The sequence below is a fragment of the Silurus aristotelis genome (assembly GCF_946808225.1).
Source record: "Silurus aristotelis genome assembly, chromosome: 5".
Classification (NCBI taxonomy): Eukaryota; Metazoa; Chordata; class Actinopteri; order Siluriformes; family Siluridae; genus Silurus; species Silurus aristotelis.
The window spans coordinates 34136504-34148558 of NC_139578.1; the positions used below are offsets into that span (position 1 = coordinate 34136504).

At 41.4% G+C, this 12055-nt stretch overlaps 2 protein-coding genes across 2 annotated transcripts in view; one reads left to right on the forward strand and one right to left on the reverse strand.

The window, feature by feature from the left end:
- Positions 1-12055, reverse strand: part of LOC310725865 (uncharacterized protein) — a 51476-nt gene that overhangs the window by 37658 nt on the left and 1763 nt on the right. Inside the window, exon 2 of the mRNA XM_083540956.1 lies at positions 11350-11626. Coding sequence (XP_083397082.1) covers positions 11350-11626 — 277 coding nt within the window. The remainder of the gene's footprint in view (positions 1-11349; positions 11627-12055) is intronic.
- The window catches only part of LOC310725889 (uncharacterized protein), a 537758-nt gene continuing 532720 nt past the window's right edge, over positions 7018-12055 (forward strand). The window contains exon 1 of the mRNA XM_083541007.1: positions 7018-7740. Coding sequence (XP_083397133.1) covers positions 7075-7740 — 666 coding nt within the window. The 5' untranslated portion in view covers positions 7018-7074. The remainder of the gene's footprint in view (positions 7741-12055) is intronic.

Below are 12055 nucleotides of genomic sequence, written 5' to 3' on the forward strand. Positions count from 1 at the left end.
GAGAAGTTTTCCTTGCTCATCTACTACTGTTATACAGATTCCTTTTCCTTTTAGTAGGTCACTCTTGGTGAGAGCATGAACTTCTAAAGCTGTTGCTGGCTTTTCCTCATCAGTTACATTGTTAGCGTAGATCTTCAGCTCATTTAGTTGCTCCTCAGACAAAGGCTTTTCCTTACATTTAGAGGCTGATTTCAGATCATAATGATGCTGCTGATTTTTAAAGAAACTTTGAGTTTCATGTCTTCCTAGCATATTACCAACTACTTTTCCAGTAACTGAGTTTAGTTTGTGAGTGAATGTTTTTGTTAACAAGGACGTGGAGAACCCAGAAAAACTCTTCACCATGAACTGGGAAAGAACATCTGAAACTAATTCAATAAGATCATTTTTAAGACGTTTCACATCTTCCAGTTTGTCCCGTCCATCATTATCATATTTGCTAAATGATGGATTTTCGTTCATGGACTCCAGAAATGCAGGAACAAAATTACTGTCAATGGTCTTTTTAGTAGGAATGGAGGAAAACATTTCATAAATGGTGGTGGAGATTTCGGCTGCAGTCAGACCACACTTGATCCAGGCATGAGAGCGGTGTGCAACAATCTTTGCAGATTTGTCCCACACCTGTGAAAGTGTGTTAATCACCTTGTGGATTTCTGCACAGTTTTTTATGAGACAACTCATAATATGATTTGTGTTGAGAATCATGTGATCTTTCATTTCCTTCTCCAGGGTTTTGCTGATTTTGTAAGAACTGCATTCTTTCTCCAAGGCAGATTTTGGAATTCCTGAACTAACAAAATCTTTGAGCACATGATTAAACTGTTTATTCTGTTTTAATGCTGAACATATGGAGTCTTTGAAAGTTTGTTGAAATACTTTCTGGAATATCTTTTGAAGACCAGCATCAATGCCTGTGCTCACAGCAGTGTTTACCCCCTGAATCGCTAATTCCTGAAACGCATATTTGCCTGCATATTTTAAATTCAGTTTGCCTGCATTTGTTGTGATGTTTACACTTATTGATGATAGAGAGGATTTGACTGATTTACATGTTGAAATGAAAATTTTTTTCCCTGATCTGATGGCGGTAAATGCAATACTTTTTAGGGATTTGGTGCCATTGTAGATTCTAGTCACAGCATTTTTCACAGCAGAGAAAGATCTTTTGAGAACACTGAAGCCCCCACAGACCAAAGACGTTCCTATACTGATTGCTTTAGATATTGCCCATGATGCCCAGTCAAATGTGCCATTTATCATACCCATGACTCCACTGATCATGTCAGACACACCTTCAGAAATCAAACCAAGACCAAATGAGGACAGGGACCCAGCTGACAGGGCGCATACCAAAACTCCTGCTACAACCTGAGCTACACCAAGAAAAAAACAAATCAGAGCATCAAATGAGAACTGTGGCTTTTTCTTCACTTCAAACACAACTGCAAGGCCATAATTACAAAAGACATTAAGTTCACTAGAAGACACAAAATCCTCCTCAGTTGATAAGCTGTAAAGAGTCAAATATACAGTTTTAAATTCTCCTTTGTCTGATTTAAGCATGTCACGTATTTTTGTGATGTTTTGCTTCCATGAGTTTAATATGTTCATCCTTGCCTGCATTTGTAAATGGAAGTTACAGCTGCCACTGTGGTGTGGATCAAAATCTTGAGTAACAGTCAAAGAACAGAAGCTCAGTATGTTGCTTGTTTCTGATACGTAAACATCTATGGCTTCCTCTGCCTGCTCTAGTAAGGAACAGGCCTTATTTTTGTAGCCGTCCTTGGCCAGGTTAATGGTGATGTAGGCCTGGTTGTACAGTGCAGCAGCTCTGTAGTAGGTGTCTGAATCAGAGGCTTTTTCCCAGTAATGTTTTGCTCCATAGTCATTCTTGTTTTTGTTTAGAAAGTGCAAGGCAGTTCTTCCTAAAGCCACCTGAACGTGATCATAAAAGTTTTCACTCTGACCTTGTAAAAGTTTGTTGCTTGTATCCTGCAAGTGCTGGAGGAGGTTTTTGTTTAATTCATTGAGGTCATTCTCAATGTTTATCTGCTCTGTGTGAAGTATCAGCCACATACCCCATGATTCCTTCAAAGCATTCAATGCTGGGTGATAGTCCATCTTATTGTTAAAGGACTCAAAGTAACGAGGGACATCTTTTACTTTCACTTCAAAGAGATCAGTCTTCTGTTCTGTACTATAATGCTGGGCAAAGGCACAAAGGAACTGACAAAATGTGGAGAACAGCTCTTCCTTCATTTCAATTTCAGCTAGTTTCTCCTTCTCCATGTCTTTTATTCGATTAACCTCATACTCTTCTCGGAGTTCCCTCATGGCTTCAATAGAATGTCCTCTGTAGGCCATGGCTAGACGATCCTGGTTCAGGATTAACTGGACCATTCCTGGTGTTCCTTTTCGACCTGTTCGTCCAAAGACCTGTTTCTCGACTCTTCGGTTATTGGGGAAGTACGTGAGTAACACAAACAGACCACCACAGCGATCAACCTCCTCTGTAACCTTAATGTCTGTTCCACGTCCTCCAAGGTTAGTGGTAATGATGATCTGTCCCTTGTTGAACTTCTGGTTCTCAATGTTGTGGCTCTCGCTCATTGTGTACATTGTAACTGAATGTTTGGTTTCTGCTGTTACTTTTTCTTTAAGTTCATTTGCTGTGTTGACGTCCTCACACACAACTAACACCACCTGTCCTCTGTCAGACACTTTGGACACGGTGACACAAAGGGTTTGGATCCATTGTTCAGTACCTCCCCTCACCTGGACTGCAGGAAGCTCAGTAACCTTTTGACGCTGATGAGCCGGTATGATGTAACTCTCTGTTTTGTAATGTCTTGCCAGGAATCCCTTGTCTGCATCTCCACCCAGGGTTCCAGAAACACCAAATATTCCTTTTTCACTCAGATATCTTTTAAAGAAATATGAATTTGACATGTAGTTTGTCACGTTTGATAATGGTGATAAAGTTAACTGATGCTTCATCTCCAGGAACTGTTGTAGTCCATCACCCCATCGTTTTCTTTTCTCCAACATTCCACTGGCCTGAAAGTCCACTGGAATTATCCCATGGTACATGTGTTGTTCATCCTCTCTAACATCTACTCCCTGAGCACTAAGAGATCTCTCAATCATGTACTCTCTGCCTTTGGTCATCTGAATGGCCTTCAGTGCATTTTCAACAAACAGTGGCAGCTGATTTTCCAGGTATTTCTCTAAAAAAGAAGGAATTACAAGAGGATCTTTTTCCATCTTTAAACTGCATTGTTTAGAATATTTAATTTTGGATTTGATCTGGCTAATGGTGGCTTCAACAAGCATTTGTTCAGACAAGATCTCAAGTTTTTCCATTCTGGAGTAGCAGCATGTTGATGTTTTGGTCAGTTTTTGCCTTTTGCTCTCCAAACTGAACGGCTTTTCCAGTTTCTGACTGATAGATATAACAGTTAAATGCCACCTTGTGCTCCATCCCCATCTCAAGAACACTCAGCAGGTCATACTGTTGTTCTATTCCAGTTTTGGCCATGATGGTCTTTAATGCTTCATTTTCAATAGTCCTGTTTTCGGCTTCTCCTTCAGCATTAATAGAAACATTAAAATTTTCAAAATCTTCCTCGGAGTAAAATCCTAACTCAATACCTGGCAACAGAATTTCTAATGGTAAAAATCTATCACTTTGTTCTGCACCAATCATTGCTATCAAAGCAGCCGTGTGAAAATTCTGGATTCTTGTTGTCCACATGGTCTCTCCAGTTTCTTCTAACTCAACTGGTCGACATGCAGATATCATGGCCCAGATGCCTGCAAGGACTTGCTCTAAATGCTGAAGCCCACTGCACTCATGGGACAGAAATGTTATTTGAACTCCATTATCCAAGGTCATGTAGTCAACCTCATCCACAATGATCATCTCAAACCTTCTGTCTCCTCGAGTAGTTTTCTTCTCAAACTCTTGCTTCAGTGTATCAGCTGCAAAAGTCCCAACAGTGCTGTAAATGATTTGTTGTTTGTACGCTTGCTGAGTCATTTCATCATGTTTTTCAGATGAGACATCATTCATCATTGGAGGAACGGCAGATGATGTTATACCAAACATCTTGTACAGTTCGCTCCATTCTTCTAAATCACGACGGGCAAGAACCGGGGAGCTGGTGACAATGTCCACCTTTACACCACGAATAGCATGGATTGTAGCAAGCATGGCTAAGATACAAGATTTCCCTTCACCTGTCCCAATCTCAAGCAGGCAACCTGTATTGCTTCTGGATTTTGGAAGCAGGAAGACAACCAAGGATGCAAGTTGAGTTAATCTTGGAAGATAACCTTCAATGACACTTTGTGTTGGACCTTTGTGAATAGTGACAGTAGAACATAGTTTTACTGCAACTGACATTCCCACTAGTACACGTTTGAGAACTTCTCTGTCAGGGTTGTTGAAATTCAGCTCTATAATCATTTTCTTTATATCCTGAAATTGCTTTTCACTGAGATCAGCTGTTCTGTATTCTGGAAGCTCCATTTCCAGATGCTGAAGAACATCAGTTAGTATTGTCAGGACGTTCTCAGGGTAGTTTGCACTGCGCATTTCACTAATAATAGTATCTGCATTTTTCTGTCTCTCCCCACCAACATGGTTTTTTATCCATCTCAGGGGATCATGTGACTGTAATGCACGGAAGATATTTCCATACTCCAGCTTGTAGGTCTGTGCAATGTGAAGGATTGACTGCACTTGTTCTTCGTCTTTATCAGAAATGGAACGCAGGAAACCTGTTATTTCTGACAGCTTCCATGTCTTGTTGAATGTGATCTGACACAGAATTTCTTTACTCTGTGCAGACAGTTGCATATCAGTTTGAAGAACGCTCTGTAAAAGATTGAAGGCCAGTGATGGATGATCATCTTGCAGAAGTTCAAGCAGATCCAGGAGGAAGTCTCTTTCATGTTTATGTGTGAGGACGTCCTCATTCTCCTCCAAAACTAAACGTGTCACAGCCTCAAGTACTGTCAGTCTATCATGTAGAGGCAGAGTCTCATAACCAACTGCATCATCAAAAGAAAACACACAGCTACTGGACAGGTTGTGTTTCTTACAGAACTTCACCATCAACTCATTTTGCAGAGTTTTCATTCTGTCTGCTAAAGTCTCCTCTGAATCTTCATCCTCAACAATTTTATAATCCAACAACAGTTCTGTGAATTTCCTCTCGATTTCAGGAACCTGAAAACAAATGATGCAATTATTAAGTAACTTGTAACATTTGAAATAAAAGAGAAGGGCATGAACTCAATACCTCATCTTTCAATCAAGTCAAGTCAAGTTTATTTGTATAGCGCTTTTCACAACAGACATTGTCTCAAAGCAGCTTTACAGAAAACAACAGTGAAGGTGAATGGTGTGCGTTTGTCCCTGATGAGCAGCCGTGGCGACAGTGGCAAGGAAAAACTCCCTTAGATGATATGAGGAAGAAACCTTGAGAGGAACCAGACTCAAAGGGGAACCCATCCTCATATGGGTGACATCAAAAGTTTGGTCATAAATCTTTCAACAATACAGAACAATTTGTGATCATCATAGATCCAGCATCAGCTTCTCCATGCCAGGGCCTTTAAACACTCGGCATCTACTTCTCCATGATCATCCATAGGTCCATAATCTTCACAAGGTCAGTGAAATTCAGCTCTATAATCATTTTCTTTATATCTTGAATTTGCTTTTCACTGAGATCAGCTGTTCTGTATTCTGGAAGCTCCATTTCCAGATGCTGAAGAACATCAGTTCAATGTCAGTGTTTACTGCCTGCTGCATGATGTGAGTTTGGTGATGGGTCTCATGGCCTCTCAGCCTCTGGTTCTGCTTCAGTGTCTCTGTGGCTTGTGAAAGTTTCTTAGCGGCGAGTTCACTTTCCCTTTGAATCTGTTCCTCAATTCTTCTTTCATGTTCACGCTGGGCCTGACGCCGCTGCTCTTCTCGTCTACGATTCTCTTCTTCCTCCCGTGCATCATCTTCATTTTTTCCTGGTGAGAATTTGCCCCACTTTTACTCACAACAACTTAAGAAGACAAGTAAATATAAAAATGCATTTGCAAAATCTTCCAATTTCCCCTTTTTTCCGGACTCCCAAAATTGTCTACAGTCTTAGACAAAAGTTTTGAGAATGGCAAAACAAATAGTTTTCATAAAGTCTGCTGCCTTAAATTTTATGATGGCAATTTAAAAGAACTCCAACCCAGCCATTATAGATGCACAAGCCAGTGCACTCTTAGTGCCGGTCCCAAGCCCGGGTAAATGGGGAGGGTTGCGTTAGGAAGGGCATCCAGCGTAAAACATGTGCCAAATCAAATATGCAGATCACAAATGAGAATTTCACACCGAAACGGTCGAGGCCCGGGTTAACAACGACCGCCACAAGTATCGGTAGCCGACAGGGTACCGGTGGAAATTGGGCTTCTGTTGGCCGAAGAAGGAGAAGGAGAGGAGGAAGGCGTCTACAGAGACGGCAGGAAAAGGAGCAGTGTAGGAGAGTGGAGGTTCGGGTTGGTACTTTAAATGTTGGTCCTATGACAGGTAAAGGGAGAGAGGTAGCTGATATGATGGAGAGGAGAAAGGTAGATATGCTGTGTGTTCAGGAGACCAAGTGGAAAGGGAGTAAGAGCAGGAACATTGAAGGTGGGTTTAAACTGTTTTATTATGGTGTGGATGGAAAGAGAAATGGTGTAGGGGGGATTCTGGAGGAAGAGTACATTAAGAGTGTAGTGAAGGTGAAGAGAGTTTCTGATAGGGTGATGATCGTGAAGCTGGAAGTTGAAGGGATGACAATAAATGTCATCAGTGCCTATGCTCCACAAGTGTGCTGTGAGATGGAGGAGAAGAAAAGATTCTGGAGTGAATTAGATGAAGTGGTAGATGGTGTTCCTAGAAAAGAACGATTGATGATTGGGGCAGACTTAAATGGACATGTAGTTGAAGGGAACAGAGGTGATGAGGAGGTGATGGTAGGTATGGTTTTAAGGAGAGGGATGTGGAAGGGCAGATGGTGGTAGATTTTTGCTAAAAGGATGGAAATGGCAGTGGTGAACACTTATTTTAAGAAGAAGGAGGATCATAGGGTGACGTATAAGAGTGGAGGAAGGTGCACACAGGTGGACTATGTGCTATGCGGGAGATGCAACCTGAAGGAGATTGGAGACTGTAAGGTGTTGGCAGGGGACAGTGTAGCTAGACAGCATCGGATGGTGGTCTGTAGGATGGTTTTGGACTCAAAGAAGAAAAGGAGGAGAGTGAGGACTGAAAGAAGAATAAGATGGTGGAAACTGAAGGAGGAAGTGTGTAGTGTGAGGTTCAGGGAAGAGGTCAGACAGAGGCTCAGTGGTGTTAAGGAGGTGTTGGATGATTGGGAAACTACTGCAGGAGTGATGAGGGAGGCAGCTAGAAGAGTACTTGGTTTGACATCTGGAAATAGAAAGCAAGACAAGGAGATGTGGTGGTGGAATGAGGAAGTGCAGGAGAGCAGAAGGAGAAAGAGGTTGGCAAAACAGAAGTGGGATAGACAGAGTGATGAGAAAAGTAGGCAGGAGTACAAGGAGATGCGGCAGCAGGTTAAGAGGGATGTGGCGAAAGCCAAGGAAAAGGCATATGAGGAGCTGTATGAGAGGTTGAACACTAAGGAAGGAGAAAAGGATTTATACCGATTGGCCAGACAGAGGGACCGAGCTGGGAAGGATGTACTGCAAGTTACAGAAATGTGTTGACTAGTGAGGAGAGTGTGTTGAGAAGGTAGAGAAAGTATTTTGAGCAGCTGATGATTGAGGAAAATCAGCGAGAGAGAAGGTTGGATGATGTGGAGTTGGTGAAGCCGGATGTAGATAGGATTAGTAAGGAGGAAGTGAGAGCAGCGATTAAGAGGATGAAGAGTGGAAAGTCGGTTGGACCAGATGACATACCGGTAGAAACATGGAGATGTTTAGGAGAGATGGCAGTGGAGTTTTTAACCAGAATTGTTTAACAGGATTTTGGAAGGTGAGAAGGTTCCTGAGGAATGGAGAAGAAGTGTGCTGGTACCGATCTTTAAGCATAAGGGAGGTGTGCAGACCTGCAGTAACTACAGGGGAATTAAGTTGATCAGTCACACCATGAAGTTATGGGAAAGATTAGTGGAAGCCAGGCTGAGAGTAGAGGTGACCATCTGTGAGCAACAGTATGGTTTCATGCCGAGGAAGAGCACCACAGATGGCTTATTTGCTTTAATAATGTTGATGGAGAAGTATAGAGAAGGACAGAAGAAATTGCATTGTGTATTTGTGGATTTAGAGAAGGCGTATGACAGGGTGCCAAGAGAGGAGTTGTGGTATTGTATGAGAAAGTCAGGTGTGTCAGAGAAGTATGTAAGGGTGGTGCAGGACATGTATGAGGACAGTGTGACGGCAGTGAAGTGTGCAGTAGGTAAGACAGACTGGTTCAGGGTGAAGGTTGGACTGCATCAAGGATTGGCCCTGAGCCCTTTCCTGTTTGCAGTGGTGATGGACAGGAGTCTCCCTGGACTATGATGTTTGTGGATAATATTGTGATTTGTTGTGAGAGTAGGGAGCAGGTTGAGAAGAGCCTGGAGAGGTGGAGATATGCGCTGGAGAGAAGAGGAATGAAACTCAGTAGGAGTAAGACAGGGTACTTGTGTGTGAATGAGAGGGAGGGCAGCGGAGTGGTGCGGTTGCAGGGAGAAGAGCTGGAAAAGGTGGAGGAGTTCAGGTACCTGGGGTTAACAGTGCAAAGTAATAGAGAGTGTGTTAGAGAAGTCAAGAAAAGAGTGCAGGCAGGGTGGAGTGGGTGGAGAAGAGTGACAGGAGTGATTTGTGATAGTAGGGTATCTGCAAAAATGAAAGGGAAAATTTATAGGACTGTGGTGAGACCTGAGATGATGTATGGTTTAGAGACAGTGGCATTGAGTAAAAGACAGGAGGTGGAGCTGGATGTAGCTGAGCTGAAGATGTTGAGGTTTTCGTTGGGAGTGACGAGGATGGATAAGATTAGAAATTAGTTTATTAGAGGAACAAAGCATGTAGGATGTTTTGGTGACAAGGTGAGGGAGGCAAGATTGAGATGGTTTGGGCATGTGCAGAGGAGGGACATAAATTATATTGGTAGAAGAATGCTGAGGATGGAGCCACCAGGTGGGAGGAAAAGAGGAAGGCTAAGGAGGAGGTTAATGAATGTGGTGAGGGAAGACATGCAGGTAGTTGGTGTAAAAGAGGCAGATGTAGAGGACAGGGTGATATGGAGACGGATGATCCGCTGTGGCGACCCCTAATAGGAGCAGCCGAAAAAAGAAGAAAAATTTAAAAGAACTCCAGAATGTTATAAAGGGTGATTCTTAAAATCATTGTTCTTCCTCTGTTAACCAGGTTACCTGCAAGGAAACATCATTGCTTTGCACACAAAGGGATTCACAGGTGAGAATATTGCTGCTAGATCTGGGCTTTCACCAGTGCAGAGCGTTGCTCGGTAATGGCAGCAGGCAGGTGTGGAGACTTTTGGATAACCTAGTGTCAAGAATGGCACAAAAGAAGCCACTTCTCTCCAAGAAAAACATCAGGGACAGACTGCATGTTCTGCAAAAGGTACAGGGATTGAACTGCTGAGGACTGTGGTAAAGTAATTTTCTCTGATGAATCCTTTTTCTGATTGTTTGGGGGAATCTGGAAAAAAGCTTGTCCGGAGAATTTTAAAAAATGTGTGCGGTTGTTTCTCAGTCAAGGGAGTGAAATTACTCACAATTTTGCCTAAGAACACAGCCATGAATAAAGAATGGTACACAAACATCCTCCAAGAGCAACTTCTCGCAACCATACAAGAACAGTCCAATGAACAATGCCTTTTCCAGCATAATGGAGCAACCTGGCATAAGGATAAAGTGATAACTAAGTGGCTCGGGGAAAAAAACACACTAAAATGTATGTTACTGAACTGTTACAAACCTGAACTCAAGCACACTCAATACTCATTTTAGTTCATACACATCCATGTCTACAGCACCACCTATCTGATATAACTGTATATAACTGTTTACATGCTGTTTTTGCACACCTTTTGATTGCTGCGGTTGTGTGTTTTGCAATGTTGTGTTGTGTTTATATTTAGAAGCAATCTCTTGTTTACAATTTTTTTTTAACATTGTACGATCTGCACTATTTTGTGTATTTGTGTATCTGTCCTACACTGTCTTAGTTTGCCTGCATTGTCCTTTGTCTTTTAATGTTTGCACACGATGCACTTTGTGTAGAGGACAACTTATTTTAGTTGTTAGCTCCATGTTGTGTATGTAGCTCTGCTCCACCTGCTTCAACCTCCCTTACTGCTGAAGACTTTGCCTCCTTCTATGATAAGAAGATTGAGAAAATTTGCCAGGCCTTCACTTCCTCCCCAACAATACCTACACTACACAGCTAGGAATCCCCTACTCCTTCATTGTCAAGTTTCTCTATCTGTACTCATCCTCATCTACCTTTTAGCAGCATTTGTCACAGTTAACCATAAGACTCTCTTGTCTACCCTCAGAATTCTCGGTATACATAGATCAGCTTGGGAAAGGTTTGCTTCCTACCTGGAAGGTTGCTCATATCCTCACATTCTGCTATGCTGATGACACTCACCTCATCATCTCCTTTCCCACCTCAGATACAAAAGCTTCCGCTTGGATCTCGTCATGCCTGGCAGACATATCAGGAATAGCGAGAATTGACTAGAGATTAAAGACTAGAGAAGAGCACCTGTTCTGGCACCGAAGGTGCTGTTCTGGCACCAAGGTGGTGGAATGAACTTCCCATAGATTTCCAAACAGCAGAGTCCATGACTATCTTCTAGCGACAGGTGAAGACCTACCTCTTCCTGAAACACTTCAACTAACACTTCCAGGTTTGCTTTGTTAAAAAAAAAAATCCTCTTAACAGAGATGTAGGGTGACTTATCTTAAATTGTAATCCAGCGTACCAGTGTAGATTTTATTCATTGATAGATACTCAAAGCACTTTTTTACGCCACTTTGGACACATCGTCTGCTAAATACCATAAATCTAAATGTTGTGTTATGTAGCTCGATGTTGTGTGATGTTGCTTTATGTAGCACCAGGGTTCTGGAGAAACATTGTATTATTTTACTGTGTACTGAGTCAGCTTTATATGGTTGAAATGACAATCGAAGCTTTTTAACTTGACTTGAAGCAGCAGTCAAAGAAATATTTGTGTCATTCTCAAACATTCTGGCCATGGCTGTATGGTGCAGTTTGTGTAGTGTTTACCAAACATATTTTATCAAATATTTTAGAAACAAAAACACATACCGTAATTTGGGCATGTTGAGTTTTTCTCTTCGTAATGTATATTGCAGTCCAGATGTATTTTGCGGCGGTCTCCACTCTCTCGAATTGTAAAATATGCATCATCCGTTCTTTTAATATTGTACCACAAATGTGGGTCCCTGAAGCAGTCTGAACACTCTCCATACTTCACCTTGATGAAGAGTGTGTTTGAACAAATATCAATGAAAGGAGGTCTAATGCCACTTGGATAAGGATATGGATATTTATATGTCTGCTTTCCGTTAGGTTCCACTGTGAACTGAACATACACAGAATCAGATCTATAAATTTAAGTCTGCTATATTCACACACATGTATAATAATAAAAAAATCTCATGTTTCCACATACAATAGCGATTTGGAATTTGGTCATATTTAAGCCCAATTCAAAAAAAGTTGGGACATTGTGTAAAATGTAAATAAAAACAGAATGCAATGATTTGCAAATCTCATAAACCAATATTTTATTCACAGTCAAACAAAGAAATCATATGAAATATTTAAACTGAGAAAATGTTCAACTTTTTAGAAAAATTAAAGAGTAGGACTTATTCAGCATAATAAAAGACTTTTCAGACAGGGACATGGAAAACAAAGTTATTTAGAAGAAATGTTTTACAAGGCTAATCTACTTTTGAGGAATGTTAAAAACATTAAGGTCTTGTAAGATTATTGGTACATGCTTCTA